Source organism: Schistocerca cancellata, chromosome 1 (assembly GCF_023864275.1).
Source record: "Schistocerca cancellata isolate TAMUIC-IGC-003103 chromosome 1, iqSchCanc2.1, whole genome shotgun sequence".
In the NCBI taxonomy this organism is placed as follows: Eukaryota; Metazoa; Arthropoda; class Insecta; order Orthoptera; family Acrididae; genus Schistocerca; species Schistocerca cancellata.
The window spans coordinates 345,773,765-345,801,646 of record NC_064626.1 but is presented as its reverse complement, the minus strand read 5'-3'; the positions used below and the strand labels follow the sequence as shown (position 1 = coordinate 345,801,646).

General features: G+C 42.8%; 1 protein-coding gene across 1 annotated transcript in view; it reads left to right on the top strand.

Moving 5' to 3' along the window:
- LOC126175263 (uncharacterized) overlaps positions 1–16,806 on the top strand; it is a 254,214-nt gene extending 237,408 nt beyond the window's left edge. The window contains exon 3 of the mRNA XM_049921948.1: positions 15,948–16,806. Coding sequence (XP_049777905.1) covers positions 15,948–16,806 — 859 coding nt within the window. The remainder of the gene's footprint in view (positions 1–15,947) is intronic.
- Positions 16,807–27,882: the final 11,076 nt, after the last annotated feature.

The window sequence follows — 27,882 nt, the reverse complement described above, 5'->3', positions numbered from 1 at the left end:
ATGCCCGAGGCAGGATTCGAACCTGCGACCGTAGCGGTCGCGCGGTTCCAGACTGTAGCGCCTAGAACCGTTCGTCCACCACGGTCGGCGATCCAGAGACAAAATATAGCTGAGTTAGCAAAGAAGCAGAAGAAAATAATGATATGGCCATACTGAAAAAAATGGATAACAAACCATCTGACCAGGTGCTGTGGTCAAATAGAAAGGTGCTTTCAGAAAAACCTGGAAATTTTTAAATTTTGAATCCAAATTGGATCTCAAGTCACACGGACCATTTTCTGTCAAACATTACCCAACACCAGTTTCTTGCAGAGAGGCAGTAGCAATGGAACTTGACAGAATGAAGCAATGGGATGTTACAGAGAGGTGTGAGAATTACAATAATCCTCATACAGTAGTACAGAAACAAGATGGTGGGGTAATGGTGGTCATAGATGATAGGACACTGAACATCACTATCATAGGCCTGAAAATACTCCACCTTGACTTACCTTCTGGCTACTGGCAGGTTCCATTAACTAGAGTATGGAAAATACAAAGCTTCTCCTTTTCGATAAGTGGCAAGCACCATGCACCATGCCCTACACGCTGGAAAGAGCCGACAAGGCCCTTACATCTCCCACAGGAGAGTTGATGGAGAGAGCAGGCAACCTCATTAGTGGCCGAATGCGAGCTATCGGACTATAGAAGCCCGCCTTCAATCAACCGAAGTCGATGTCGCTGAGACTATAAATTCTAATCCATGAAGCCCACCATAGCGTCAGTCGTTACATCATAACAGCTTTTAGTTAAGTGAAATGCACGTTACAGGTAGTTGAACCTTTCGCCCCACGCTGTCCTACCTTGGTGTTCCTCAAGGCACGTGCCCCTACTAACGAGTTTCCAATGGCTGGCAGATAAGCGTGACAGTATCGGCGCACGCAATGTAAACGGGCAGCGACTGCAGATTCCTCTCTGGCCGTACGTTGGGTCTGGACCCCTCCACAATCCTCCACACCTATAAATCCCTCATCTGCCCTATCCTTTGTTACGCCCATGCGGCCTGGATCTCCGCCCCCCCCCCCCTACCTTTTATAAATCCCTCCAAATTCTTGAACGCCATGCTCTCCGCCTTGCCTATCGCATCCGTCTCCCCTCCCACACGCGGATCCTGTATGATCTCATCACCTTCCCCCACCTCCTCCTTTTCCTTGAAAGGATACGGATCCTGTACACCTCCCGTAAACATGATCCTCCGCACCCGCTCGTCTCCCCGATCCTCTCCCACCCCCGCCCGCTGCCGCGCCTGTATTCGCACGTCCCACCCGGTCTCCATCTCTCCACCCTCCTTACCCTCTCCCAAGGTGGCTTCCGCCAGCTCCCCCTCCCTGATGATGCCCTCCTCCCCTCCATCTACCCCTCCTACCAACTTTGATCCTCCCGCCCTCCTCCTGTGCTTGCTCCTCTGGGCACCCTCCCTCCCTTCTCTCCCTTTTCCCTCCCTCTTCCTTTTCTCCCCCCTCCTCCCCCGGGCTTCCCCTCCCCTGTCCCTCTCCTCCTGCCCCCGTCTCCTCGGCCATTGGCATCCTTTTTCTCCCCTCTCCCCCACCTCACCCCTGTTCACCTGTTCCCCTTTCACACACCTTTAAAGTATGGTTTGTATGCTGTGCAAAATTCATCGAAGAATCTCTCTTACTTATGAAGATAAGTGTACCTATAGCAACAAATACTGCCATTAGTAAGTGAAAAAAATGATGAAATTTCACATGTAAAAAAAAATCATTTAGTTATATTTTTGAACTTCCACTCCTATGAGTGTGAATTCTGAATCCTTCCTGGTCATGCTGACGAAGTTTTATGAATTTATTTGTAAAAGTATAGACAGTGCAAATTAAACTGTCCTGTGGTGCCTCTCCTACTCCAAGTCGCCCGTTTGACGTCCTACCCCCCTTAAACAAATAGTCTAAATATCTGGTTTGCTATGTTATGAATGTTTATTTCTTGAGACTTAACGTGTATCCATAGCATTTTGTGTACTAGTCTTCCAGGTGATGGGTGCCCCATTCTAATTAGCCTCATCACTGAAGTTCTTCCTCAGACGCATGAGTAGTGGCATGCACGAGAGAAGTGGCGGTAACACCACAAAATCACATGTCACATTTTACCAGACATAAATGTTTTGCATGACTGATTTGGAAATCGATGTACGCTGTTTTCCTTGATGTGTCAATCATTCAGAATTGATGATGAGTACCAGGAAATTTATATGTAATAGTGTATAAAGCACAGATTCACGTGGAAGGTTTCTTGAGAGAGCCTGCAATCGATTCCTCGCCAAACAATGCAGTCGATGTATCCAGTACAGTAACAAACGAACTGCAAATCGTTCCCCAGTCTTGCTAGCACAGCAATAACCACAAAAGGTGATTTGTGTATGAAAAATAGCCAGATTTATTTGCCCCTATTTCTAACTTACTGTAAATAAAATATGTGAACTTTAATGTTCACAAATATTTACATTTCAGAAATGATACATGGTTTGAAAATAATGATGACCTGTCTAAACATTATGGAATAAGGCACCGGTATTGTGACTGGTATTGCATTTATCCACTTTATTTGAAGATCAACAAAAAATATTAACCTAAATGAAGCAGTCAACGGTAATACTTGGTCCCAAAAAGTCCCTTGCATGTCAGTGTCCAAAGCAGAAATGTAATTATCTGCTTTTGTTGGTAGAACTATTGGTACTACCCAACATTTACCATCTATTACATTAGTCTTTCTATATTATAGGTCCTAGACGTCACAGGAAAGTAACATTATAGTGATGAAGCAAAACTGCTTCACTAATTACTGAAAAAGTTCAATGATTCAATTCTAAGTTTACCATGTGTGATAAAAGTACACGAACTATTAAAGAAACTATGACAGAACCTTCGGCCTTCCTTTATTAGCTTCTAAGTCACAGTCTCTTTAGTTTTCTGGGTCTTATTTCTGGTTTTCATCTTTTTCATTTCTCATGTTATTTACTCCATTTACACCTTTCACTATGTTTGTCCTGGGTCCGTGTGGTTTCATGCCCAAGTCCTTAAGCCATATTTTTCTTGATACTGGTTAAATCAGATAAACGCATTTGGACTTAGATTACCTGTTACCTCAAAAGATCCTTCATAAACATTAAAGAATTTGGAACTCTCTTTCCCATCACGGATTTTTCCTAGATATGCCATTCTTATTTCATATCGTTCTTAGTTCCAATTTGTCTTCAGATTTCATGTCTGTATTTGGAAGGTAGGAAATAACCTCTCCAATTAAACTCTGAGTTTTCCAGCGCAACATTATTTCACATGGCGTAAACTTAGTGGTTTCATGTTTAACACTGATAAGTACATCTGTATGAAAATACAACTTGTATCCGCAAGCTGTGCTTCTTATAAGAATATGTTCTACGTAGGTGCCCTGTTTTGCGCATATATCTGAGATATTTTAAGAGTAATAAGGTGAAATATATATCAGATTTACCCCAAGTGTGGCCATACCTTCTCTCCATACTTTAGATACAATATGAGGACCATTGTCTATAATGTGCTCTTTGGTTTTCGATGTTTCACAAAAAAATCGCCTTCCATTTTGTGAATATTGCACTCCCAGTTGCATTTCGCAATGAGTAAAACTTACATATTCTGAAACATCACATGATCACTATATATATAACTAAAATGTCCCTTGGATTTAGGTAAAGGTCCACGGACATATACTGACAACAGTTCCATGAATTCAGTAGGTTTCACAATTTGCACAGATAGACAGCAGGTCATATTGATAACTATAGCCTTTCGACACTTCTCACTAATCCTCATTCCATTTTGTACTTTAGTGACCATATTATCGAAACACACACTTTCTTTAAGTTTTTTTACACATTTTTTATCCCTACATACCTATAAGTCAAGTGAACATAGTCAAAGATTTGATCGGTGTACTCTTTTGGCCAGCACGCTCTCCAAACTTCTACCATTTCGTCAGTTCTCCTAAACAGTACCCCATCATGTACTACGTGGTATTTGGAAGATTATTGTTTCCCCTCTTCCCCAGGTTTGCCTTGACTTCTTTCCAGACTTCATCTACACCTACTCTCTACACATAATCTTACAGATCATTCTGAATTCTCTTTTCTACTTATTTTATGTCAAGATTTTCAGACTTGCATCCCCATATTTTAAATCACTGTTTGATTGTTCTCCAGTTGATAATCTCGACGAAGCATCTCGTACAATATTTTATACCCCTTTCACATATTTTATGTCAAATTCAAATTTCTGGGAGAACAGAGCCCATGTAGTTAGTCTACTATGTAGCAGTTAACACTTTTTCAGGAAAGTAAATGCCTGAAGGTCAATGTAAACGACAGTATTGTGCCGCCATAGGTAACTTTTGAATTTCTGAAACAACCAGACAATAGCAAGCGCTTCCTTTTTTTTGATTCCATAGGTTTTTTCATATTTACTGATGGTCCTACTTGCAAAAGCAATGTTCTATGCTCACTGTTGATCACTCCCAAAAACTAAAATATTGCAGTGCTAAGTTCATACTAGCTACTGCCAGTCCTTTGGATCTGACTCACTTGCCCATTTAAAAAGCTCCTATGATTTGAATAAAATTATTGAACAACGACCGGAAGATAAGAATCATGACTAGTTTTGGTGTTAGAATAATAGGCGATAGCAGTGTGTTCTATATTCAGCAGTTCCGTCATCAGTTTAAAAGACAATCGAAAACTGTTACTCAAGCCACTGAGCAAGAACTAAGTTCTGACGTTAAAGGATGATTAACATAAATAGTTGACGATCATCAATGCCAGGGATCCTCCTGCTTTGACCTTCCTCATAACAGTACCACTCTTCACTCTGTATGTACACTACATGATTCAGCATACAGTAAGTAGAACAATACCTTTAGCTCAGCTGACTGCACATTTCTCTCTCTCTCTCTCTGTGTGTGTGTGTGTGTGTGTTACAGTTAGCATTCTCCTCCCGTGATTAACATTTAACAACGGCTCATCAATGTATGTAACAGCAGGTAACCTGGCCCTTCAATGTACGTACCAGTAGGTAACCTGGAATCAGTTTCAGTTACTAATAAATAAAAATTCATAGCGAAATCTTATGCACTGAGACAGCACTTATTTTTTGTACTGCCCTAAGGCTTGAGAGACTGAATACAAATACTTCATACAAAATAATAAGCTGACATGTGCCCTTTCTGAAAAATCAGTTCATTGCTGAAAACTTTGTCCACACTAGATATATGATGAGGCACATGCAGAATTTTTCCCAGACAAAAAGGCGAATTCATTATCAGTTATCTCTAGGTTTCTGTGAATTTAATCAAATAGCATGATTGGATTCTTTTTCTTAGATTTTCTGCCTATATTTTCCCAGCCAAAATATCCGCATAAAGTAATTACATTACTAGTAGCCAGCCACAAACATCGACTGGAACATAATTACTTTTCATACCATAACAATACAGTTTGGCTGTATGTGTACTGCCCAAACTCCAGTCTTGACTCCGTTGAAAGTGTTGTCTTTCTTGGCACTATGTTTGTTTATAATTCTTTTATATATATGTAACATTTTGACTCTCCCTGTTTTTAAAGACATGGAATACAGTTGGGGATCATACTTTATACAACAATACAGTGACATTTACAACTGACGTTTACAAGTATTAGAAATACTTAAACAGGAAATATTCATATTTGAGTAATTTTCATACAACATTAACACATCCTAATAACGCCACGACACGGACAATCCTCATACTATACTAAAATTTACTTCTCAAGCAACCCTTGCACACGAAACTAACATTAACTGCAATTTGTCAGTACAGATGACAGTGGCAAATAGCTTAAGGGCATTGCATTCTGTTAATCTTACCGAAAAACAAAATACACTCCTGGAAATGGAAAAAAGAACACATTGACACCGGTGTGTCAGACCCACCATACTTGCTCCGGACACTGCGAGAGGGCTGTACAAGCAATGATCACACGCACGGCACAGCGGACACACCAGGAACCGCGGTGTTGGCCGTCGAATGGCGCTAGCTGCGCAGCATTTGTGCACCGCCGCCGTCAGTGTCAGCCAGTTTGCGTGGCATACGGAGCTCCATCGCAGTCTTTAACACTGGTAGCATGCCGCGACAGCATGGACGTGAACCGTATGTGCAGTTGACGGACTTTGAGCGAGGGCGTATAGTGGGCATGCGGGAGGCCGGGTGGACGTACCGCCGAATTGCTCAACACGTGGGGCGTGAGGTCTCCACAGTACATCGATGTTGTCGCCAGTGGTCGGCGGAAGGTGCACGTGCCCGTCGACATGGGACCGGACCGCAGCGACGCACGGATGCACGCCAAGACCGTAGGATCCTACGCAGTGCCGTAGGGGACCGCACCGCCACTTCCCAGCAAATTAGGGACACTGTTGCTCCTGGGGTATCGGCGAGGACCATTCGCAACCGTCTCCATGAAGCTGGGCTATGGTCCCGCACACCGTTAGGCCGTCTTCCGCTCACGCCCCAACATCGTGCAGCCCGCCTCCAGTGGTGTCGCGACAGGCGTGAATGGAGGGACGAATGGAGACATGTCGTCTTCAGCGATGAGAGTCGCTTCTGCCTTGGTGCCAATGATGGTCGTATGCGTGTTTGGCGCCGTGCAGGTGAGCGCCACAATCAGGACTGCATACGACCGAGGCACACAGGGCCAACACCCGGCATCATGGTGTGGGGAGCGATCTCCTACACTAGCCGTACACCACTGGTGATCGTCGAGGGGACACTGAATAGTGCACGGTACGTCCAAACCGTCATCGAACCCATCGTTCTACCATTCCTAGACCGGCAAGGGAACTTGCTGTTCCAACAGGACAATGCACGTCCGCATGTATCCCGTTCCACCCAACGTGCTCTAGAAGGTGTAAGTCAACTACCCTGGCCAGCAAGATCTCCGGATCTGTCCCCCATTGGGCATGTTTGGGACTGGATGAAGCGTCGTCTCACGCGGTCTGCACGTCCAGCACGAACGCTGGTCCAACTGAGGCGCCAGGTGGAAATGGCATTCCACAGGACTACATCCAGCATCTCTACGATCGTCTCCATGGGAGAATAGCAGCCTGCATTGCTGCGAAAGGTGGATATACACTGTACTAGTGCCGACATTGTGCATGCTCTGTTGCCTGTGTCTATGTGCCTGTGGTTCTGTCAGTGTGATCATGTGATGTATCTGACCCCAGGAATGTGTCAATAAAGTTTCCCCTTCCTGGGACAATGAATTCACGGTGTTCTTATTTCAATTTCCAGGAGTGTAAATCTTGACTGCTAGATATGTTACGAAATGTACAGTGCCTATGAGACTTCTGCTTGCCAACGCGGTATCCGGAAAACATCGTTACTTCAGCTTTGTCTTCCTCTACAATTTTTTCCGCGTTTACCGCCTGTTCCAGAGTCACATTTACGACTGCTGGAGACCTTAGCAGCTGCCCCATTAATCTGTGCCTTCTTATGGTTTAGAGTTGTTCCTAGACATCTTTCCTCACTGTTCTCACTCATCCTGTTTTGTACTTCGTTTCGTACATTGTCTGTGGAATTTATTTAACATTCTTTGATATACATATCGCATGCCTGCAGTTCCCATAGTCTACATTTGATTCACATGCTACTGCGTTTTACGGATCTTTCGCCTCAGTTTTTTATTGACAAATGCGTTCTTCACTTAAGACCATCTGCTTATGACCATCTACTTCCTTGCTTCGGGCATCCTAACTTCATACGTAGGATTTTCAATTAAATACTTCTACTCATTCCATCAGCACACCTGTTAATGGCGGAACGGCTGTCCGCCGAAACGTCACGGGCTCTTGACGATCGGATCCGGCAGCAGACCCGAGAACCGTAGAGGCAGAAAGTAAGCCCGGAAAGCCTTAGATCACATAACGATTAATGTGTCTGTGCGCTTCAGTTCTGATGTTCTGCAACCTTTTCTTAGTCCATTACGAACATTTACTTACACAGGTTTTACAGCTTACTGAATCGCCTTCAATAGATTATGCTAAACATAAACATTTTTACCAAAGGTGTATGGGTCTCGCTACGATGTTACCATCTATATCAACCTTAGTCAGCATTTCGTATAGAAACTGAGAGAAGATACATCTTAAATCTTTACATACAGATTTTACAGCCTTGTTAGTAAATCACCACCATATTTTAGGCAAATCTTATACAATTTGTACAGGACAATCACACTGGAGAATGTATCACTAACAGTTCTTAATTCACTGCATTTACAGTACCCTGCAATATACACTACTTAAGATTTTTACCGATTTCCCCCAGCTATATAAACTGATTTCTCCAATTACGATTTAAAGTTATGTAATGAATGACATTCATCATTGGTATTGTGCTTAGGCAAATAATAAATCATACACCTACGTAGTAACGCATGGAAAATCAGATATATCCTTGCTTCAAACAAGATAATTCATTTCACATTCATTATTTCGGTTCTGATTACAGCCGCACGAGATCTTAGTACACTGAGAATGAGATGGGTAGCACCAGCGTCACTACTTCATACGGATTATTGAAGTGGTTTGACGTTTGCTAATTCAAACCATTATCTCGTGGATGTTACATTAACAAAGTGTCGCTCCTAGTTTCAATCATCCCCCATTTGACCTTCGAATTTTAGCAAATACGTGTGCAGCTGTTACAGTTTTACTTCAGATATTTCCAAATTATTAATTACTGGAGTGTGAGAGGGTTCATCCCGGAAATGGCTACGAGAAACTGTGACAGTAGATGCGGCCGTTCGAGTGCGTCCTGATGAAACTCTAGCAGCTCAATTAGCGAATATGATGACAGACAAGAGAGCGTGTTTTGCCTGTTGGGGGATGGGGAAAGGGGGGGGGGGGAGCGTCGGGAATGCAGAGGCAGGCGATCCTTACGGCTTTGTCAATATGTGGAGGGACCTTTGACGCATGAGAAGCAGACCTCAAAGTATAAGTCCGGAGTACTGGTCACCAAGCCGGACACACGGACCGTGTGGTGAGAAAAACCCGATCGTTTCAATGGACTTGCCACCAAGGGCAAGTTGACTGAATGAAGAAAATACGAAATAAGTAAAACTATAAATAAAAATTAAACCAAACCAGTGACAGAGAAGCCATTCACATGGTTTTAAAGACAGAAATTAGGTAAGCGTGCGAAAAAAACGCGCCCTCGCTACGAGATGTAGTTTTCAAGTTGTATTAATGTTAAATATTTTGGATTTAAAACGATGTTTAAAAATTAATAGCTTACTAAATCATTTAGCAATTCATACAAACGTAGAATCAATGGATAGGTCTCAGTGGGCATTATAGAATTGTTATGGTAGATTTTTTTGTGATTGTTACGTATTTTGAATTACAGGCCAGAAAGTATATTCCACACCTAAAAATGTGAATTCCCTTGTAAATAAAACAAAATAGAGATAGTAGTGGTAGCATTAATAAATAGACGCAATAAGAGATTTATGACTAATTACTTTCATTGTTTAGTATTTATTATTTTAAGAAAACCATTAAAGTTACACGAAAACTACGAATAACATTGAAAATCTGTTCCGTCCAAATGCATGTACAGTATGTGTATATAACATTTAATTTTTAGTTTATGTATGCTTTAGGAAGTCGAAAGTGCTTGGTCTTGATTCATCAGTGCGAGGCTATAAGTAACGGAGATCATTTTCGTGCAGAGGACTGGATGTCCAGCAGGCAGTTGGAGCAGAGTTCGTCAAAAGATGCGACGTATGTGTGGCTGGTCGTTACTTCGTGTGTGCAACGGAAATATTTTCTAAGTACTCGATCGTGTAATTGTACAAATTTTACGTGTGACGAGCATGAGATCTCTGAAATATTTCTAACACAGACGGATGGAGGAAAAGTAGCATCGGGCGAATTGGTGGGTTGGGACTTTCAGTATTTTGCTTGTGACGGTCGCAAAGACCAAAGAAAGCAGGAAATGGTAACGCTATGAAATTCTGTATAAAAACAATAGATCAACCAGTGGGTGTCCGATTCAGAAATCGTATTGGAATGTTGTTTTTTCCTTTAGTGAGATTGTGTTATGACTCATGTAAGAATTCGACCAGAGTCTGTTTAAGGCCCTATCGACACAAGACACTTCTTGGGGCACTAGGGGCATCCAAGGACAAGAAAATGGGGGGGGGGGGGCTCAACGCCATGTGAAATCTGTGGTTCTATGTAATTAGCGCTCGAGGGTACAGATATACGGTTTGCTCCACACCTCAGGACGTCATGTATCTTGAGGAAAGTAATGGCCTTGTTTAGACCAAAACCTGCATGGACAGCGCGATGTCGACTAGAGCACCACGGACCGTCAGCGTTGCGACGATTGTGGTAGCCAATTGTCACTGTCAATGAAATTCACCAACAACCGTTTAACTTAAGATGTTATTTTATTTTATTTTGAACGCTATCAGTTTCAGCATTTCACTATGCCATCTTCAGGCCACATATGCATCTCTCCAAATAAACGAAAATGTCATAAAGACCCATAAATCTCTGGATGTCGTGAATTTGTGGCTCTAAATGACATTTTCGTTTATTTGGAGAGACGAATATGGGGCATGAAGATGGCACAGTGAAACGCTGAAACTGATAGCCTTCTAAATAAAATATAATCTTAAGCTACACGGCCGTTGGTGAATTTCAGTAACATTGACAATTAAATAACCAGCTGACGTCCCTGTCCATGATGGATTAACAGAGATTGTAGTAACTTTCCTCGACGAGACATTGATGCGCCCAGCCACGATACTGGACAAACAAGTGGCTCAAATGTAAGTCTGCAGGCTTTCGTGGCCGTTGTCACTGACGCGTCATGACGCGGCCTAATAACCCGGAAGATTTTAACTTAAGTGGCTTAAAGTCGTATTTCACTATACGGATGTATACATGTATCCATGTACAGGCACTCCGAGGAGAATGGAAGATGCCATATATAACTTGTCATTATCGTGCAGTTCTAACTCCTGGGTAACGATCTGAGGTGCCGTTGGGTACACATCACGATCGTCTCTGGTTCGCATAGCCATTAACTTGAGCGGCTGACATGTCCGCCGATGGCGCCATAGGATGAAACATCCAGGCAGAAAATTAGTGTGGATTGTACACAAATAAACAATCTTCTCCGAGGGGAATTAGAGTCGAACATGATAATTTAAAACAAATAACTTCTAGAATATTTAATGAACAACTGAAATAACAGATGGCCGAAGGCCTGTAACTGACTACGACAGAAGTGGGTGTGTCACAGTGACTGAACACAAATCCCTTCTTGAAGGACATTGGAACAAGGAGAATATTTACAAGCTGAAGCTGTCACATCATACTGAAACGCGGAACTTTTTCATCACTAAGCACACCACTATCAAAGTCTGTAGGATATGTGCCCAAGTTAAGTTCGTGAGAGACTCAACAAACGTTAAGACCCCAACGGACATGCAGAAGTTGAAGTCCGATGTAGTACCAATGAATAACAGGAGAACTATTACGGAGTCCAAGTGCTGGTCACTGCATTGGGGATCACGTCTCTCTGGTGTAATTCCAAGTTGGAGGGGGACGGTTGACACCGACGGCGACGTCGTCGTGGTGGTGACTCAAAAAAAAGATTGTGGTTGTGGGATGCTTTTTGAATTGATGCCTCACCCAGGAAGCTCAGGGTGGACAGGTCCACGTGGCCTGAGCGCCAGCGCAAATACTGTGTACCAGGATACTGCTGGTAGTATTTTTGGTCACACGGCCGACGGAGGGGAAACGTCATTGGGACTAACGACCTCTGGCGACGTTTGGGTTGCCGCCTGGTGGCAGGGCGAAATGCGGCCCTCTGGTGTGTGTCGTCTGCAGAGAGGTCCATTGACCCCATAGTCTTTGTGTATAGCAAATTCATCACTTGATATTGTATTACATGATACATATTATGTAGTAGCCCAAGAGGCACACGGCCTTGTTTGATGGCTGTGTCGCATCCTCCTCGACTCAGTGACGTTATATTTCAACAAGATACTGTAAGACCGCACGTCACCTGTGCAGTCCTGATCTACTTAGGCATTGTTGCCCTGCTCAGCACATTCCCCAGATTTCACACCCACTGATAACTTCTGACTATGGGTTTCTGAAGGGCGAGCATGTTATCAGTTGTCAGCTAGCATGACCGATAACCTCTGGTACAGAGATGAAGCAGCAAGGAATAATGTACCCCAATTTGCCATCCAAGCTCAGTTTGACTCGATGCTCAGCTCGGATGGAGCCTGTTGTATTCACCAAATGCTCTTCATGCCAAACATAAACATAGGACAGGAAGAGAACCCCTTGTCACCAAAAGTAGCTGCAGTTACAAGGTGGCTTGCTTGGCATGGAGCAGCTATCCAGCGTCTTCACAGGGACAATCACAGATCTAATAGTAACGAAAAAAGTATAGAATAGCGACAATTCACAATAATTTATTTGTAGATGCCATATTTTACTTAACTGTAGTATGTACGTGATGTGTGGTGATACATAAATGTTTGCTTCCGCTGATATGTCATTACCTCCGATCTGGTCCTGAATCCCGTAATCAGTAACAATAACTTATGTGATGTACACCTTGTTCTTCTTGGCGACGACCACAGACACAGTCCTCTTGCTGCTTCGAGGTACTGTTGACACTGTTCGATGATACTATCAAAACTGAGTGGAGCCATCCATCGTCTTACTTCCATATTTGACCGATAGATGTCCTGTTGAGGACTATTTGAGTAACGTATAGTGGAAGCATAAAATAGGCCTTGTCGAGTGTGCTATATTTCGCACTCTGCAGACTCCGAGACACAAAACAGTATAATGAAGTGTTCTTCCCACTAGGCTGTTTACGTACAGTAAGTTAAAATTTCTTCATTTTGTGTCTTTCAAAGTGTTGTAACTGCAAAGGTCAGCGGGGTATTACTCTCTGTTTGAATGCTGTTGTTGTGGTCTTCAGTCCAGAGACTGGTTTGATGCAGCTCCCCATACTACTCTATCCTGTGCAAGCTTCTTCATCTCCCAGTACCTAGTGCAACCTACATCGTTCTGAATCTGTTTAGTGTATTCATTACTTGGTCTCCCTCTACGATTTTTACCCTCCGCGCTGTCCTCCAATACTAAATTGGTGAACTCTTGATGCCTCAGAATATGTCCTACCAAGCGATCCCTTCTTCTAGTCAAGTTGTGCCACAAATATCTCTTCTTCCCAATCCCATTCAATACCTCCTCATCATTTATGTGATCTACCCATCTAACCTTCAGCATTCTTCTGTAGCAAAGCTTCTATTCTCTTTTTGTCTTGACACTTAAATCTATACTCGATGTCAACAAATTTCTCTTCTTCAGAACCGCTGTCCTTGCCATTGCCAGTCTACATTTTATATCCTCTCTACTTCGACCATCCTCAGTTATTTTGCTCCCCAAATAGCAAAACTCCTATACTACTTTAAGTGTCTCATTTCCTAATCTAATTGCCTCAGCATCACCCGACTTAATTCTACTACATTCAATTATCCTCGTTTTCCTTTTGTTGATGTTCATCTTGTATCCTCCTTTCAAGACACTGTCCATTCCGTTCAACTGCTCTTCCAAGTCCTTTGCTGTCTCTGGCAGAATTACAACGTCATCGGCGAACCTCAAAGCTTTAATTTCTTCCCCATAGATTTTAATTTCTACTCCGAATTTTTCTTTTGTTTCCTTTACTGCTTGCTCAATATACAGATTGAATAACATCTACATCTACATCTACATCTAAATGATTACTTTGCAATTCACATTTAAGTGCTTGGCAGAGGGTTCATCGAACCACAATCATACTATCTCCCTACCACTCCACTCCCGAACAGCGCGCGGGAAAAACGAACACCTAAACCTTTCTGATCGAGCTCTGATTTCTCTTATTTTATTTTGATGATCATTCCTACCTATGTAGCTTGGGCTCAACAAAATATTTTCGCATTCGGAAGAGAAAGTTGGTGACTGAAATTTCGTAGATAGATCTCGCCGGGACGAAAAACGTCTTTGCTGTAATGACTTCCATCCCAATTCGCGTATCATATCTGCCCAATTCGCGTATCATATCTCTCCCCTATTACGTGATAATACAAAACGAGCTGCTCTTTTTTTCATCCTTTCGATATCCTCCGTCAATCCTACCTGGTAAGGATCCCACACCGCGCAGCAATATTCTAACAGAGAACGAACGAGTGTAGTGTATGCTGTCTCCTTAGTGGATCTGTTGCATCTTCTAAGTGTCCTGCCAATGAAACGCAACCTTTGGCTCACCTTCCCCACAATATTATCTATGTGGTCTTTCCAACTGAAGTTGTTCGTAATTTTTACACCCAGGTACTTAGTTGAATTGACAGCCTTGAGAATTGTACTATTTATTGAGTAATCGAATTACAACGTATTTCTTTTGGAACTCATGTGGATCACCTCACACTTTTCGTTATTTAGCGTCATCTGACAACTGCCACACCATACAGCAATCTTTTCTAAATCGCTTTGCAACTGATACTGGTCTTTGGATGACCTTACTAGACGGTAAATTACAGCATCATCTGCGAACAACCTAAGAGAACTGCTCAGATTGTCACCTAGGTCATTTATATAGATCAGGAACAGCAGAGGTCCAAGGACGCTTCCCTGGGGAACACCTGATATCACTTCAGTTTTACTTGATGATTTGCCGTCTATTACTACGAACTGCGACCTTCCTGACAGGAAATCACGAATCCAGTCGCGCAACTGAGACGATACCCCATAGGCCTGCAGCTTGATTAGAAGTTGCTTGTGAGGAACGGTGTCAAAAGCTTCCCGGAAATCTAGAAATACGGAATCAACTTGAGATCCCCTGTCGATAGCGGCCATTACTTCGTGCGAATAAAGAGCTAGCTGCGTTGCACAAGAACCATGTTTTCCGAAACCATGCTGATTACGTATCAATAGATCGTTCCCTTCGAGGTGATTCATAATGTTTGAATACAGTATGTGCTCCAAAACCCTACTGCAAACCGACGTCAATGATATAGGTTTGTAGTTTGATGGATTACTCCTACTACCCTTCTTAAACACTGGTGCGACCTGCACAATTTTCCAATCTGTAGGTACAGATCTATCGGTGAGCGAACGGTTGTATATGATTGCTAAGTAGGAAGCTATTGTATCAGCGTAATCTGAAAGGAACCTAATCGGTATACAATCTGGACCTGAAGACTTGCCCGTATCAAGCGATTTGAGTTGCTTCGCAACCCCTAAGGTATCTACTTCTAAGAAACTCATGCTAGCAGCTGTTCGTGTTTCAGATTCTGGAATATTCCATTCGTCTTCCCTGGTGAAGGACTTTCCCTCTCTCTCTCCACAGGATAAACTTTTTTGTAATTGTAGATGAAACAACAGCAGACTATTTCTCTGACTGATATTAATCTATAGTAAATGCATACATATCTCTGATAACATTTCAGATTTGTGAATTATTGTGTTTAAACTTTTGGACAGTGTTGTTTATTGTAGTCTTTTGCGAAACTAACGTCTCAGCGCAATCAGTGTTAATTGTTTATTCAAATTTGCAGGTTTGTCGGTGGACGTAGACGGGTCCAAGATGCCTGACCCACAGCCACTGCTACTGAAGCCCGGCGGTAGCAAAGACGTGCACGGCTTCGTCACGCCGGACTCCTCGGGGGTGATCTCGCTCGGCCAGAACGAGCAGATCATCGTCGCGTGCCCCGACAACAGCCTCCAGGTCACCGGGTAGTCGCAAGCGACGGCCTCCTGCGTCTCTGGCTCCACCTTCTCCATCAACGGGCAGTCGTACGACTTCGCTGATCTCAGATGCAGGTCCCAGCCGAAGCCGTCAGGCGTGAAGACAGGCGGCTCGTGTGGCGGCAGCGGACAGTACCAGGTGGTCCAGCTGGGCTTCCAGGTCGGCTCCGACTTCTACACGCTCATCGACGCCTGCTTCGACGATCGGTCCTACAACACGGTGTACGACCACTTCACGATGGTCGCCGAAATGGGGGGCAAGCAGAGCGGCTTCGACCGGCCCGACTGGCTGGACGGCGGCTTCTACGGCAACGTCGACATGGATAAGCAGTACAAACGCGCCACGCAGATCCCCAGCGAGCTGGGGTCCAAGTACATTTCCGAGACCAACGACTACTTCCTTTCCAAGGGACACCTCACTGCTAAGGCTGATTTCAGTCTCGGCGCGCAGGAGTACGCCACGTTCTTGTATGTGAACGCTGCGCCGCAGTGGCAGACTGTCAATGGTGCCAACTGGAACACCATGGAGAACAATGTACGTTCGTACGCTGCGAACAACCGGCTCGAGCTCGAAATCTACACGGGTACACAAGGCATCACGACGCTGCCCAACGTCAACAACGTCGAGACGGAGCTGTACCTTTATGCTGATGGCAGCAAGTACATTCCAGTTCCGAAGATCTTTTGGAAAATCGTCTACAACGCTAACACTAAGGCAGCAGTTGTGTTCGTGGGCGTAAACAATCCGTACATCGCTAACCCCGGATCTGACTACTATGCATGCACAGACATATGTAGCAAGATCAGTTGGATATCCTGGAAGGCCACGGATCAGGTGAAGGGCTACTCGTACTGTTGCGAGTACGCAGACTTCAAGAACTCCGTGGCCGACGCACCCAGCCTCAGCGTTAACTCTCTGCTTACCTGACCTCTCAGATGGGAAATACTTTTGTCTGCCGATATCAGGTGGAAGCCACACCAGACGAACACATTACTCAGCACTTATAGTGAATCCAACAAGAAATCTGGAATGTTCATGTATCTGTAACTCTGAATTTCGGATAGTCCATAGTCCTGTAAATTGAAATCCATATTTGAAGTGTATCGTTTTTGTTCCTTCTTTGTACATCTAAACTTTAAGTGACTAGATTGGCTTTTGATTGACGCAGTCTACCTCTGTCTGAAAGTTATCTCTACCAATAACAGTAAATTTGTCCAATGCGTTTATTCCACTTGCGACATTTATTTTACATGAATCTGGTGTTTAGATGACATCATTGGAATACTTAAAACGTGCCTATATGCGATATCAAACACAGGTAATTTCACACTTTTGTCCAGTCTTAGTTGTCTCTGGGCTACAATTGGACTTTTGAACACTCAGTGTGAAAATCTAAAACGCTTAAACCACGATTCCTCAGAAAAATTCCGTTCTTTTCTAATATTATAAATTACATTGGGACATTGCAGGACAAAGAATAAAGAAAAAGTGATGAATGGAAGCACAAGCATATTTTAAATACATTGAGGCTCCGAGAACTACGAGAGCCTAAAACACACTGTCATCAATTTGGAGGTTCTGGCATGTATGCATGCTCCTGATATATTTTGATCTTATGGTGAAGTAACTTTATCAATATCTGCAGCCCCACAATATACCGGGTGATCAAAAAGTCAGTATAAATTTGAAAACTGAATAAATCACGGAATAATGTAGATAGAGAGGTACAAATTGACACACAAGCTTGGAATGACATGGGGTTTTATTAGAACCAAAAAAATACAAAAGTTCAAAAAATGTCCGACAGATGGCGCTTCATCTGATCAGACTAGCAATAATTAGCATAACAAAGTAAGACAAAGCAAAGATGATGTTCTTTACAGGAAATGCTCAATATGTCCAGCATCATTCCTCAACAATAGCTGTAGTCGAGGAATAATGTTGTGAACAGCACTGTAAAGCATGTTCGGAGTTGTGGTACGGCATTGGCAACGAATGTTGTCTTTCAGCATGCCTAGAGATGTCGGTCGATCACGATACACTTGCGACTTCAGGTAGCCCCAAAGCCAATAATCGCACGGACTGAGGTCTGGGGACCTGGGAGGCCAAGCATGACGAAAGTGACGGCTGAGCACACGATCATCACCAAACGACGCGTGCAAGAGATCTTTCACGCTTCTAGCAATACTTAGTTTTTTTTATTCGTTCTAATAAAACCCCTGTCATTCCAAGCATGTGTGTCAAATTTTACCTCTCTATCTACATTATTCCGTGTTTTATTAAGTTTTCAAATTTATACTGCATTTTTGATCACCCGGTATATGCGAACGTTCACAAAAAGGTGTCTCCCAAGATTTTCAGATTAATTTCCAAATGGGTCCAAAGCACAGAGGATAATTTTGTTGCTCTGCACTGTTTAATTGTTATCTTGGGTTGGCAACATAATTTAGTGTCTACACTACGTACGTAGTAGTAATACTTCGTAATCCGAGGTACATCAGTAGTTTTATATGAACCTCAAGGCGCAAAATGTGTTTAAAGAAAATGATGTTAACGGCGATAATGAAGTGTTGGAATCGGTCATAACCGTGTGTTTAGAGCCTATAGTATCTGTCCTTTATGTTCTGGTTCTAGTATCACATTAATTACAAAATTTACAACAGCCAAAAGACACTATTGTCACCAGCCTATACATGGAAATTTTGTGGCTTAGCATTGATAATAAGTATAATCTTAAATTGTAATTAATATTTCGTAACATAAAGTGTGTACAATATTTTTTCATAGGGCGTTTGGTGAGCTTTGATTAAAAAAAAAAGTTCAGGCCCGTGAGACATGTAGTTTGTTTATATACTTGGCTTTTAAAAACCCCTATTTGTCTCAAAAATTTTTTCTGTGCTTTGGACTCTTATGGTTCTCTATGCCTCAATTATTCTGTGCATCTGCAAGTTCTTCAAAGTATCCTCATGGCGCGTCAGTCCCAGAGACTAAGTGTCTCTTCTGCGTGTAGAACAAACTGTATAGCGATTGGGTGAGAGGAAATACAATGATATTTGAGGCAGTCTTCGATTTACTCTTCCTTAGGGAGGGCAGCTACGTGGCGAGAGAATACGCGATAGAGTGCTACGAGTGAAATAGGGAACAATCTCTGACATTTAGTGCCACTAATTGTTAAACGTACAAGATCTATTGAGTAGGAGAGTGTCGCAGTAATGTGAAACGCTGCAGTCCTTGATATTTCTGCGATTTCTTAAAAGTATTTTACTCTTCTGAGGGGAAAATGCATGGTGGTGCGTACAGTTACAAACCTCAGCTGAAACGTAACAACAATTAAATGCTTAGTAACGCCCTATATGTAGATTTGGTCAACGGGCCATCCACCAGCGTTGCCTAGGACCCTCAGTTCTTCCTACTTAGGCGTCAAACTACTTTAATATTCACTAAAATTTCTCCCAACCGCTCAAATCGATCATCTCAGGCAACGACGTAGCGTATTTCCAACCGTCCGAGTGTGTTTTCAAACGAAGATAGTAGTATAGTAATAACACTGCTAAAAGAATTTCTGGCGTTTCTCCTTAACTTTTGAACTAACTATTGAAAACGCATAAAATATTCGTTAATTTGTTCTTCTTCAGGGACATTTCAGGAGTTCCTGTAATGGAACTGTTGAAACTTCCCTGGAGTTATTCATTTGTTTACTAAAGGATCTTGCCACTGTAGCTGTTCATCTCTTTTGTCATGTACCTTTCTTCGCACTATTCTCTTTGTTCTGTGTACCCTGCTGTGTGCCAGTCTTCTATGATTCTTTCCGAAAATCTTACCATCGAAAATGTTTTTAAGTTTGTATTATACTTTATAAGATGCCCGAAGAGGGATAATTTTCTTCAACCGTTGGTTTTGAGAAGTTTTTTTAATACCACTGAATTTATCTTCCTTTCCGTCCAACTGGATTGACCATCAGCCTTAATAACCACATTTCCAATGCTTCTGGATTTTTACAACGTCCTTTAAGTGTTTCCAGCTTTGGCAGTCGTATAATGCCCTATTTATTGTTGTGTCTAGACAAGACAGCCTAGACACAATGAGAGGAAGCCGAAAGGCACGCGCTTAAACTCACGCAGGCTGGCGTGAGGTCTGAAACAGGATACGTAATGAATGCTATAAAGAAAAGTACGTAGCTTCTGGAATACTTAACTTTAATCCATAATTGTAGAACATCGGTCTGACGGTACAGGCTTTATAATATAACCAGCAAAAGATAAATGGCGCCTTGCTAGGTCGTAGCAATTGATGTAGCTGAAGGCTATGCTAATTATCGTCTCGGCAATTGAGATCGTTATTGTCCGTGAACCATTCCTATGAACGTCGGCTGTACAACTGGGGCGAGTGCCAGGACGTCTCTCTAGACCTGCCGTGTGGTGGCGCTCGGTCTGCTATCACTGACAGTGGCGACACGCGGGTCCGACGTATACTACCGGACCGCGGCCGATTTAAAAGCTACCACCTAGCAAGTGTGGTGTCTGGCGGTGACACCACATTTATATTACGACAAAAATCTTGCTGAAGGTTATATCTTCTAGGTTGTAAGCCCTCTTAAGTCTCGACCCTACTGCTTGTAGCTTCTTCAGTATCTTCTGGCGTCCTCGGTTAGATGAACACTGTCAGAGACCAGTTTCACGTTCACTTATAAAAATAATAAGAAGGGTTACTGAGTGACATTTTTCGGGCTACTACTAGAGGACCATCGTCGTTGAATGCGTAGCGAGATATGCAGTGCCAGAGAAGGGAAATCTTTATCAAAGTACCGCAGACGTGGCATCCTCGTAATTGCCTGTGTTGCTTGTGCACTGCAGCCGCGTTATTTACGTCCTTGATGGCGGGAAGCCACGAAGTAGGAAACCTATAGCCGTCTTTTCTATTCAAATTACTTTTGTTCCTAGTAGTCTCAGCCGTTCTTCGACTTCCTTCTATAAACGTTGCTTTCCTTGGCCATCACGTGTACGTTGTTGAAACATATATCTTGGGAGCAATTCTTCTGAATTTCCGTTACCGCAGATTTGACACTTTTTTATAACTGCGTGTTGCTTTCGTCCTGTTTAATACTTTCTTCTACACTTCTTACAGCTTCTCATATCTACGCATTAAATGCCTATGATTGAACTTTTTTTAAATATAAAGGAGAATTTTATGAACAATTTGATGGTGCTCCTATGGGTTTGCCTCTGTTGCTAAGAGCAGCTGACTTTTTATGAAATATTTTGAGTAACATGCATTTAGCAATGTGCCATCAACTCCTTTTTGTTTGTTCCGCTATGTGGATGACACGTTTGTTATATGGCTGCAAGTAAAGAAGACCTTCATATTTTCCACAATATCTTAAATGATATTCATCCTAAAATCAGCAGACTTAGAGTGACGTTTGTCTCCCGTTCCTAGAAGTGTTAATCTATAGAAGGTTTGACAGTCCTCTAGGACGCAAAGCGTCTAGAAAGCTAACAAACGCAAACAGGTATTCAGATGCCTCTTCGCATCACCATACAGCCGCAGACGCAAGGAATGCTCAACAAATTATCTTCCTGTCCCTTTGTTATCAACAACAATAATAGCTTGGTATCGGAGTTGAATTTCTTAAAGGAGACACTGAAGAACAACTGATAGGAAAAGATAAGGGTTTCAAACGAAATGGTATTAATTGTGACAGTAAGATCGACGAGGAATCGCGTTCTCACTTTTCTAGATCACCGTTTGTTTTACAGTTACGGACTGCATAAGCAAAATATATCGAAAAAGCGGTGTGAAGCGCACGATTTTCAGTCGGAGCAAAGTGAGACTTTTCCATCCTGAATACCTCGGCACTAGGGGAATCTATGAAGTTACCTGTGGATGTAACAAAGTGTATGTTGGCTGCCTAAACAATGGTGACGGCTGACTGATAGCAGTTGGAAGAAATTCACCCTACAACCCCACCTCTTCGAAACAGGCGCGGGAAATCCATTTTATAAGTGAGTGCGACACTCGTCTTTGACAGTGTTCAGTGTGACCCGGGACACCTGAACATTCTGGAGATGATCCCAATAGAGGGGTGGAAATGTCGATTGTATAAGAAAAAACTGAAGAGGAACATGAGGCTGCCTAACTAAGAAGAAATGACCTTCAATGGCAACAACCAAGAAAGCCAACAATATGCCATAAAATTCTTCCTATTCTCGTCGTTGGAAACTATTAAAAGCTGACGGCAAATGCTCCTACAGCCGAAGCAGTCTCTCCTACTTCTACGGAACAGCTGCTATCTTCTGTATTGACTTAACTTATAACAGATCTTGTGGATCGGCTTTGTTTTGTTCTTCCCATTGTAGCATGTGCTCTTCATAAAGACTGTGATATTAGTATTGTTCACACTAATCAAAAACTAAAAAGCTTGTGAAGAAGCTGTTGGTTTTATATACACTCATTCGCGGTGTATGTCATTCGAAGGTTTGTTTTGAACTTTGATAATAAGGTTGAATAAGTATTTCGTCAGGAACATCCTTGCCTTACTCCTCTCCCGACTACTTTAAAGATATAGCGCCGAGGAAGTAATGTCGATGAGTGCATGTAGTGTTTAATGTTTTGTGTTCGGTGGAGTTGAGAGAAGAAGCATGACGACGGCACATTACACCCTGCTTATTAACAAATTACGATTGCGTCCAGTGAATGGATCAAAATTTTTACTTTTTAAATCACCAGTCTTTTGAGCAGTTGATGAGCCCCTTCACGAATTCCTCTCTTTGGTCGACCTGTTCATCTCAGAGTAGCACTTGTGCACTACGACCTCAGTTGTTTGTTGGATATATTCCGATCTATGTCTTATCTTACAGTTCTTATTCCTACAGTTTTTATCCTCCACAGCTCCATCTAGTGCCACAGAAGCTATTCCCTGATGTCTTAACACGTCGCCTGCCATCAGTTTGTTCCACGTGTGGTGGCTAGAAGAGTTAAGGTTGTTATCATAAACAGCACCAATTTTCTGTACTAGATTTTGGAACTCAGAGACCAAGTATATCTCAAGTTTCCAAAATGAAATTTTCACTGTGCAGCGTGTAAGTAGGCTGTTTATGTATTCTTATTGGCAACGTTACGTAGCGCTCTGTATGAAAATCACTGGCTGTGCTGTGTGCAGTCTGTGGCTAGTTTGCATTGTTGTCTGCCATTGTAGTGTTGGGCAGCTGGATGTTAACAGCGCGTAGAGTTGCGCAGTTGGAGGTGAGCCGTCAGCAGTGGTAGATGTGGGGAGAGAGATGGCGGAGTTTGGAAATTTGTAAGACTGGATGTCATGATCTGTTAATGTATATTATGATTTTTCAACACTATTAAGGTAAATACATTGTTTGTTCTCTACTAAAATCTTTCATTTCCTAACTATGCCTATCAGTAGTTAGTGCCTTCCGTAGTTTGAATCTTTTATTTAGCTGGCAGTAGTGGCGCTCGCTGTTTTGCAGTAGTTCGAGTAACGAAGATTTTTAGTTAGGTAAGTGATTTGTTAAAGGTATAGGTTAATGTTAGTCAGGGCCATTATTTTGTAGGGATTTTTGAATGTCAGATTGCGTTGCGCTAAAAATATTGTGTGTCAGGTTAAGGACAGTCTTGTATAATTGTTGAAAGGGGACGTTTCATATGTCGACCCTTTTTTTCTTGCAGTTTGTGCAATTAGTGCAGCCTTTGTTTATTGCTAGCGCATAATTGTAGAGAGAATTTCCTTTGTAGTTGTAGTTTTTCATTCTTGTACAGTAAAACAGTTGTGGGATGAATGTAGATTTGCACCAAGTATTTCGCAGCTGCGCTTGCATTAACGAGATATTATTTTCAGTGCAATGTTAATGTGTTCTCTTATTTTTGCTCTTCAAATTGTGCTTTTCTGTGTTATCGTGTGAAATATTGTGACAATAGTGGCGTGTGAAAAACGTAACACTAGGCTCCAAAGTAAACTGAGAAATAATAGTGACGACGAAATGGAGCGGGCGGCAAACAATGGTGCAGGCAGTGAAACAATTAGTGAACAGGGGAGCATTATCGATCGATCGCTCGGCAACATCTCGCCTCATGAATCCGAAATGACAGGACACAATTGTGCAAATACTGTAGATTCAGGTTTTGCGTCCTCATCGTTTTCTCAAATAAGTCAAGACACATTTTCTGCTTGTCAAAATGTGAATGTTGCCGGTGCAAATGCACTGCCGAAAAGCGTAGAGGAACAGATTCCAGACACTAATGCATTGTTATTACAGTTAATGCAACAAATGGGACAAAGGCTACAAAAGTTAGACACAACGCTCGAACAAAATCAGAAACAAATGGGACAAAATCTTCAAAAGTTAGACACAATGGAACAACACCAGAGACAAACACAGCAACAGTTAGACACACTGGAACAAAATCTTCAAAAGTTAGACACAGTGGAACAAAATCTTAAAAAGTTAGACACAGTGGAACCAAATCTTAAAAAGTTAGACACAATGGAACAAAATCTTCAAAAGTTAGACACCACACTTGACCAAACACGTGAAGATTTAACTACTGAGTTACATAACATCGAATCGAAATGTCAAAAAGTCTGTAATGACGTCAAAACACAAATTTGTGAGCATTTCCAACCTATTTTTTCGCGTCATGAAAATACATTACAGAATCACGAAGCAGCCATAAAAGAACTGCAAACTATTGTTCATGAAAATCACGACACCTTGCAAGCTAAAATTGACTCAGTTGCATCTACCGATTCGGTTATGCAACTTGCAAAAACTCAAGAAAACTTAAAGGACACAGTAGATACGATTTCAACACAAATGGACACTCTGAAACTTGGTTCAGAAAAACACACTGAGGAAATAAGTACACTATCGGAGAAAGTAGCCGAACTTTCGGATCAGTTCACTAACTTATCTGCAAAGGTAAATGATGATCTGAATGACACAAGACCTGTAGCCATCACTGACACAGAAGAGTATGAACAAATTAAGAAATTCAAACAAAATCAGAATCAAATTAATATGCAGTACAACAGAGAAATCCGGGAAGTACAAGATCAGTTGGCACAAGTAATACAAAAATTTCATATTTCAGAGGACACTCGCGCTCCAACACGGGAAGAGGAACTTAGAAATACGGAAAAGCCACAAAATAATAACACAGGGCATTTCGGAAATTATGAAAGAAATTGGCAAGGTGCACCGAATTTTGAGATGGAACCGCCGACACGACGTAACAATGACCGATATGCTACTCGCCGACACGATGATTTTGACTATAAGCTGTTCATTACTACACGTAAATTCAAAACGTTTAAGAATTCTGCCAACGACATTCATCCACAAGAGTGGCTCCATCAATTCTCTCATTGTTTTCCTCCCAACTGGTCATTGGAGCACAGGTTAGAAATTATGTGTGGCTACTTGGAGAATGAACCAGCTGTAAGAATGCGATCGGTCATTCACGATTGTCACAGTGAAGGAGATTTTTATCATGCCTTCCTCTCAGCATATTGGTCTCAAGCTACCTAAGACCGAGTAAAACATAGCATCATAATGATGAAACATTTCGAACAATCTGAATTCTCCACGCTTGTGAAATATTTTGAAGACATGTTGCACAAGAACCAGTACCTGTCAAACCCTTACAGCCCCTCAGAACTCATCCGCATTTGCTTAATCAAATTGCCTGAACATTTACGACATACTATTTTAGCAGGACGTTGCAAAGACGACATTGAAGCTTTTCAGGGACTCTTACAAGAATTAGAAATTGACACTGATAATCATGGAACGCGAAAACAGGAACACAACAATTACAGGTCACATCTGTCGCAATTCCGCGATGAAAGAAATAATAACTGGACATGACAAGGCTATTCTCACCACACAAATCGTGACCAAAACAGACGCCAACCATATGACAACCACTGGCAGAGTAATAACAGTTACAGAGAAAGCTCACATTTCTGTAGTAATGAATATGACAGAGATAACCATAGAAACAGACAATATGGGAACCAAATTAATTTTTATCAAGGGAGACAGAATAACTTCAGATGCAACGGTCCAGCGCGCAGTTACGATTCAGGGAGAAATTCTCCACGATGTGACCGACAAGAAAGAAACTATGGAATCTACCGACATGACGAGAGACGATATGATCGTAACGACAGACCTGAATTGCATCAGAACTGGCGGGATTCAAACAGAGCAGAGCCCTCTCGGCAAGGCGAATTTGTAGAAGTTAGGTCTCCTAATCCCAAGAGCGACGCACGCCAACAAAGAGACAGACAATGACTCGCACAGCAGGCAGCCGCATGCGCCAGCTGGCTCTGAGAAAAATAACATAGACGCTAACCTTGAGAAAAATTCCAGTATTCTTTACCGACGTATACCGCATGATAATTGCATTCAAGTTCAAACTCTGAGTACTATGAAGAGTAAAGGATTGCACCACACTTCACATGTAAAACCGTTTATTGAAAGATAATCTGCTTTTTAACTTTGTCTTTGCCATAAAACTTTTCACTTCACATTTCTAGTATGCTTTGTCAGACTTAAGAAACTGTTAACATGCAACAATGTTTGAAGTTAAATATCCAGTCTAGAACCTAGGGAACATTTTTAAACAGAAATTTCGATTGCATTGTTATAGTGAACAGACGACACAGTGTTGTATTTGTACATTCTTGCTTGTTAGTTGCACGATTACGTAACGACTATCAGGCTTACATACTTATGACACATACTGGTACTGTTAATGAGATTTTAATGCAACATTTTGGTTTACTTGAAAATACACTCCTGGAAATTGAAATAAGAACACCGTGAATTCATTGTCCCAGGAAGGGGAAACTTTATTGACACATTCCTGGGGTCAGATACATCACATGATCACACTGACAGAACCACAGGCACATAGACACAGGCAACAGAGCATGCACAATGTCGGCACTAGTACAGTGTATATCCACCTTTCGCAGCAATGCAGGCTGCTATTCTCCCATGGGGACGATCGTAGAGATGCTGGATGTAGTCCTGTGGAACGGCTTGCCATGCCATTTCCACCTGGCGCCTCAGTTGGACCAGTGTTTGTGCTGGACGTGCAGACCGCGTGAGACGACGCTTCATCCAGTCCCAAACATGCTCAATGGGGGACAGTTCCGGAGATCTTGCTGGCCAGGGTAGTTGACTTACACCTTCTAGAGCACGTTGGGTGGCACGGGATACATGCGGACGTGCATTGTCCTGTTGGAACAGCAAGTTCCCTTGCCGGTCTAGGAATGGTAGAACGATGGGTTCGATGACGGTTTGGATGTACCGTGCACTATTCAGTGTCCCCTCGACGATCACCAGTGGTGTACGGCCAGTGTAGGAGATCGCTCCCCACACCATGATGCCGGGTGTTGGCCCTGTGTGCCTCGGTCTTATGCAGTCCTGATTGTGGCGCTCACCTGCACGGCGCCAAACACGCATACGACCATCATTGGCACCAAGGCAGAAGCGACTCTCATCGCTGAAGACGACACGTCTCCATTCGTCCCTCCATTCACGCCTGTCGCGACACCACTGGAGGCGGGCTGCACGATGTTGGGGCGTGAGCGGAAGACGGCCTAACGGTGTGCGGGACCGTAGCCGAACTTCATGGAGACGGTTGCGAATGGTCCTCGCCGATACCCCAGGAGCAACAGTGTCCCTAATTTGGTGGGAAGCGGCGGTGCGGTCCCATACGGCACTGCGTGGGATCCTACGGTCTTGGCGTGCATCCGTGCGTCGCTGCGGTCCGGTCCCAGGTCGACGGGCACGTGCACCTTCCGCCGACCACTGGCGACAACATCGATGTACTGTGGAGACCTCACGCCCCACGTGTTGAGCAATTCGGCGGTACGTCCACCCGGCCTCCCGCATGCCAACTATACGCCCTCGCTCAAAGTCTGTCAACTGCACATACGGTTCACGTCCACGCTGTCACGGCATGCTACCAGTGTTAAAGACT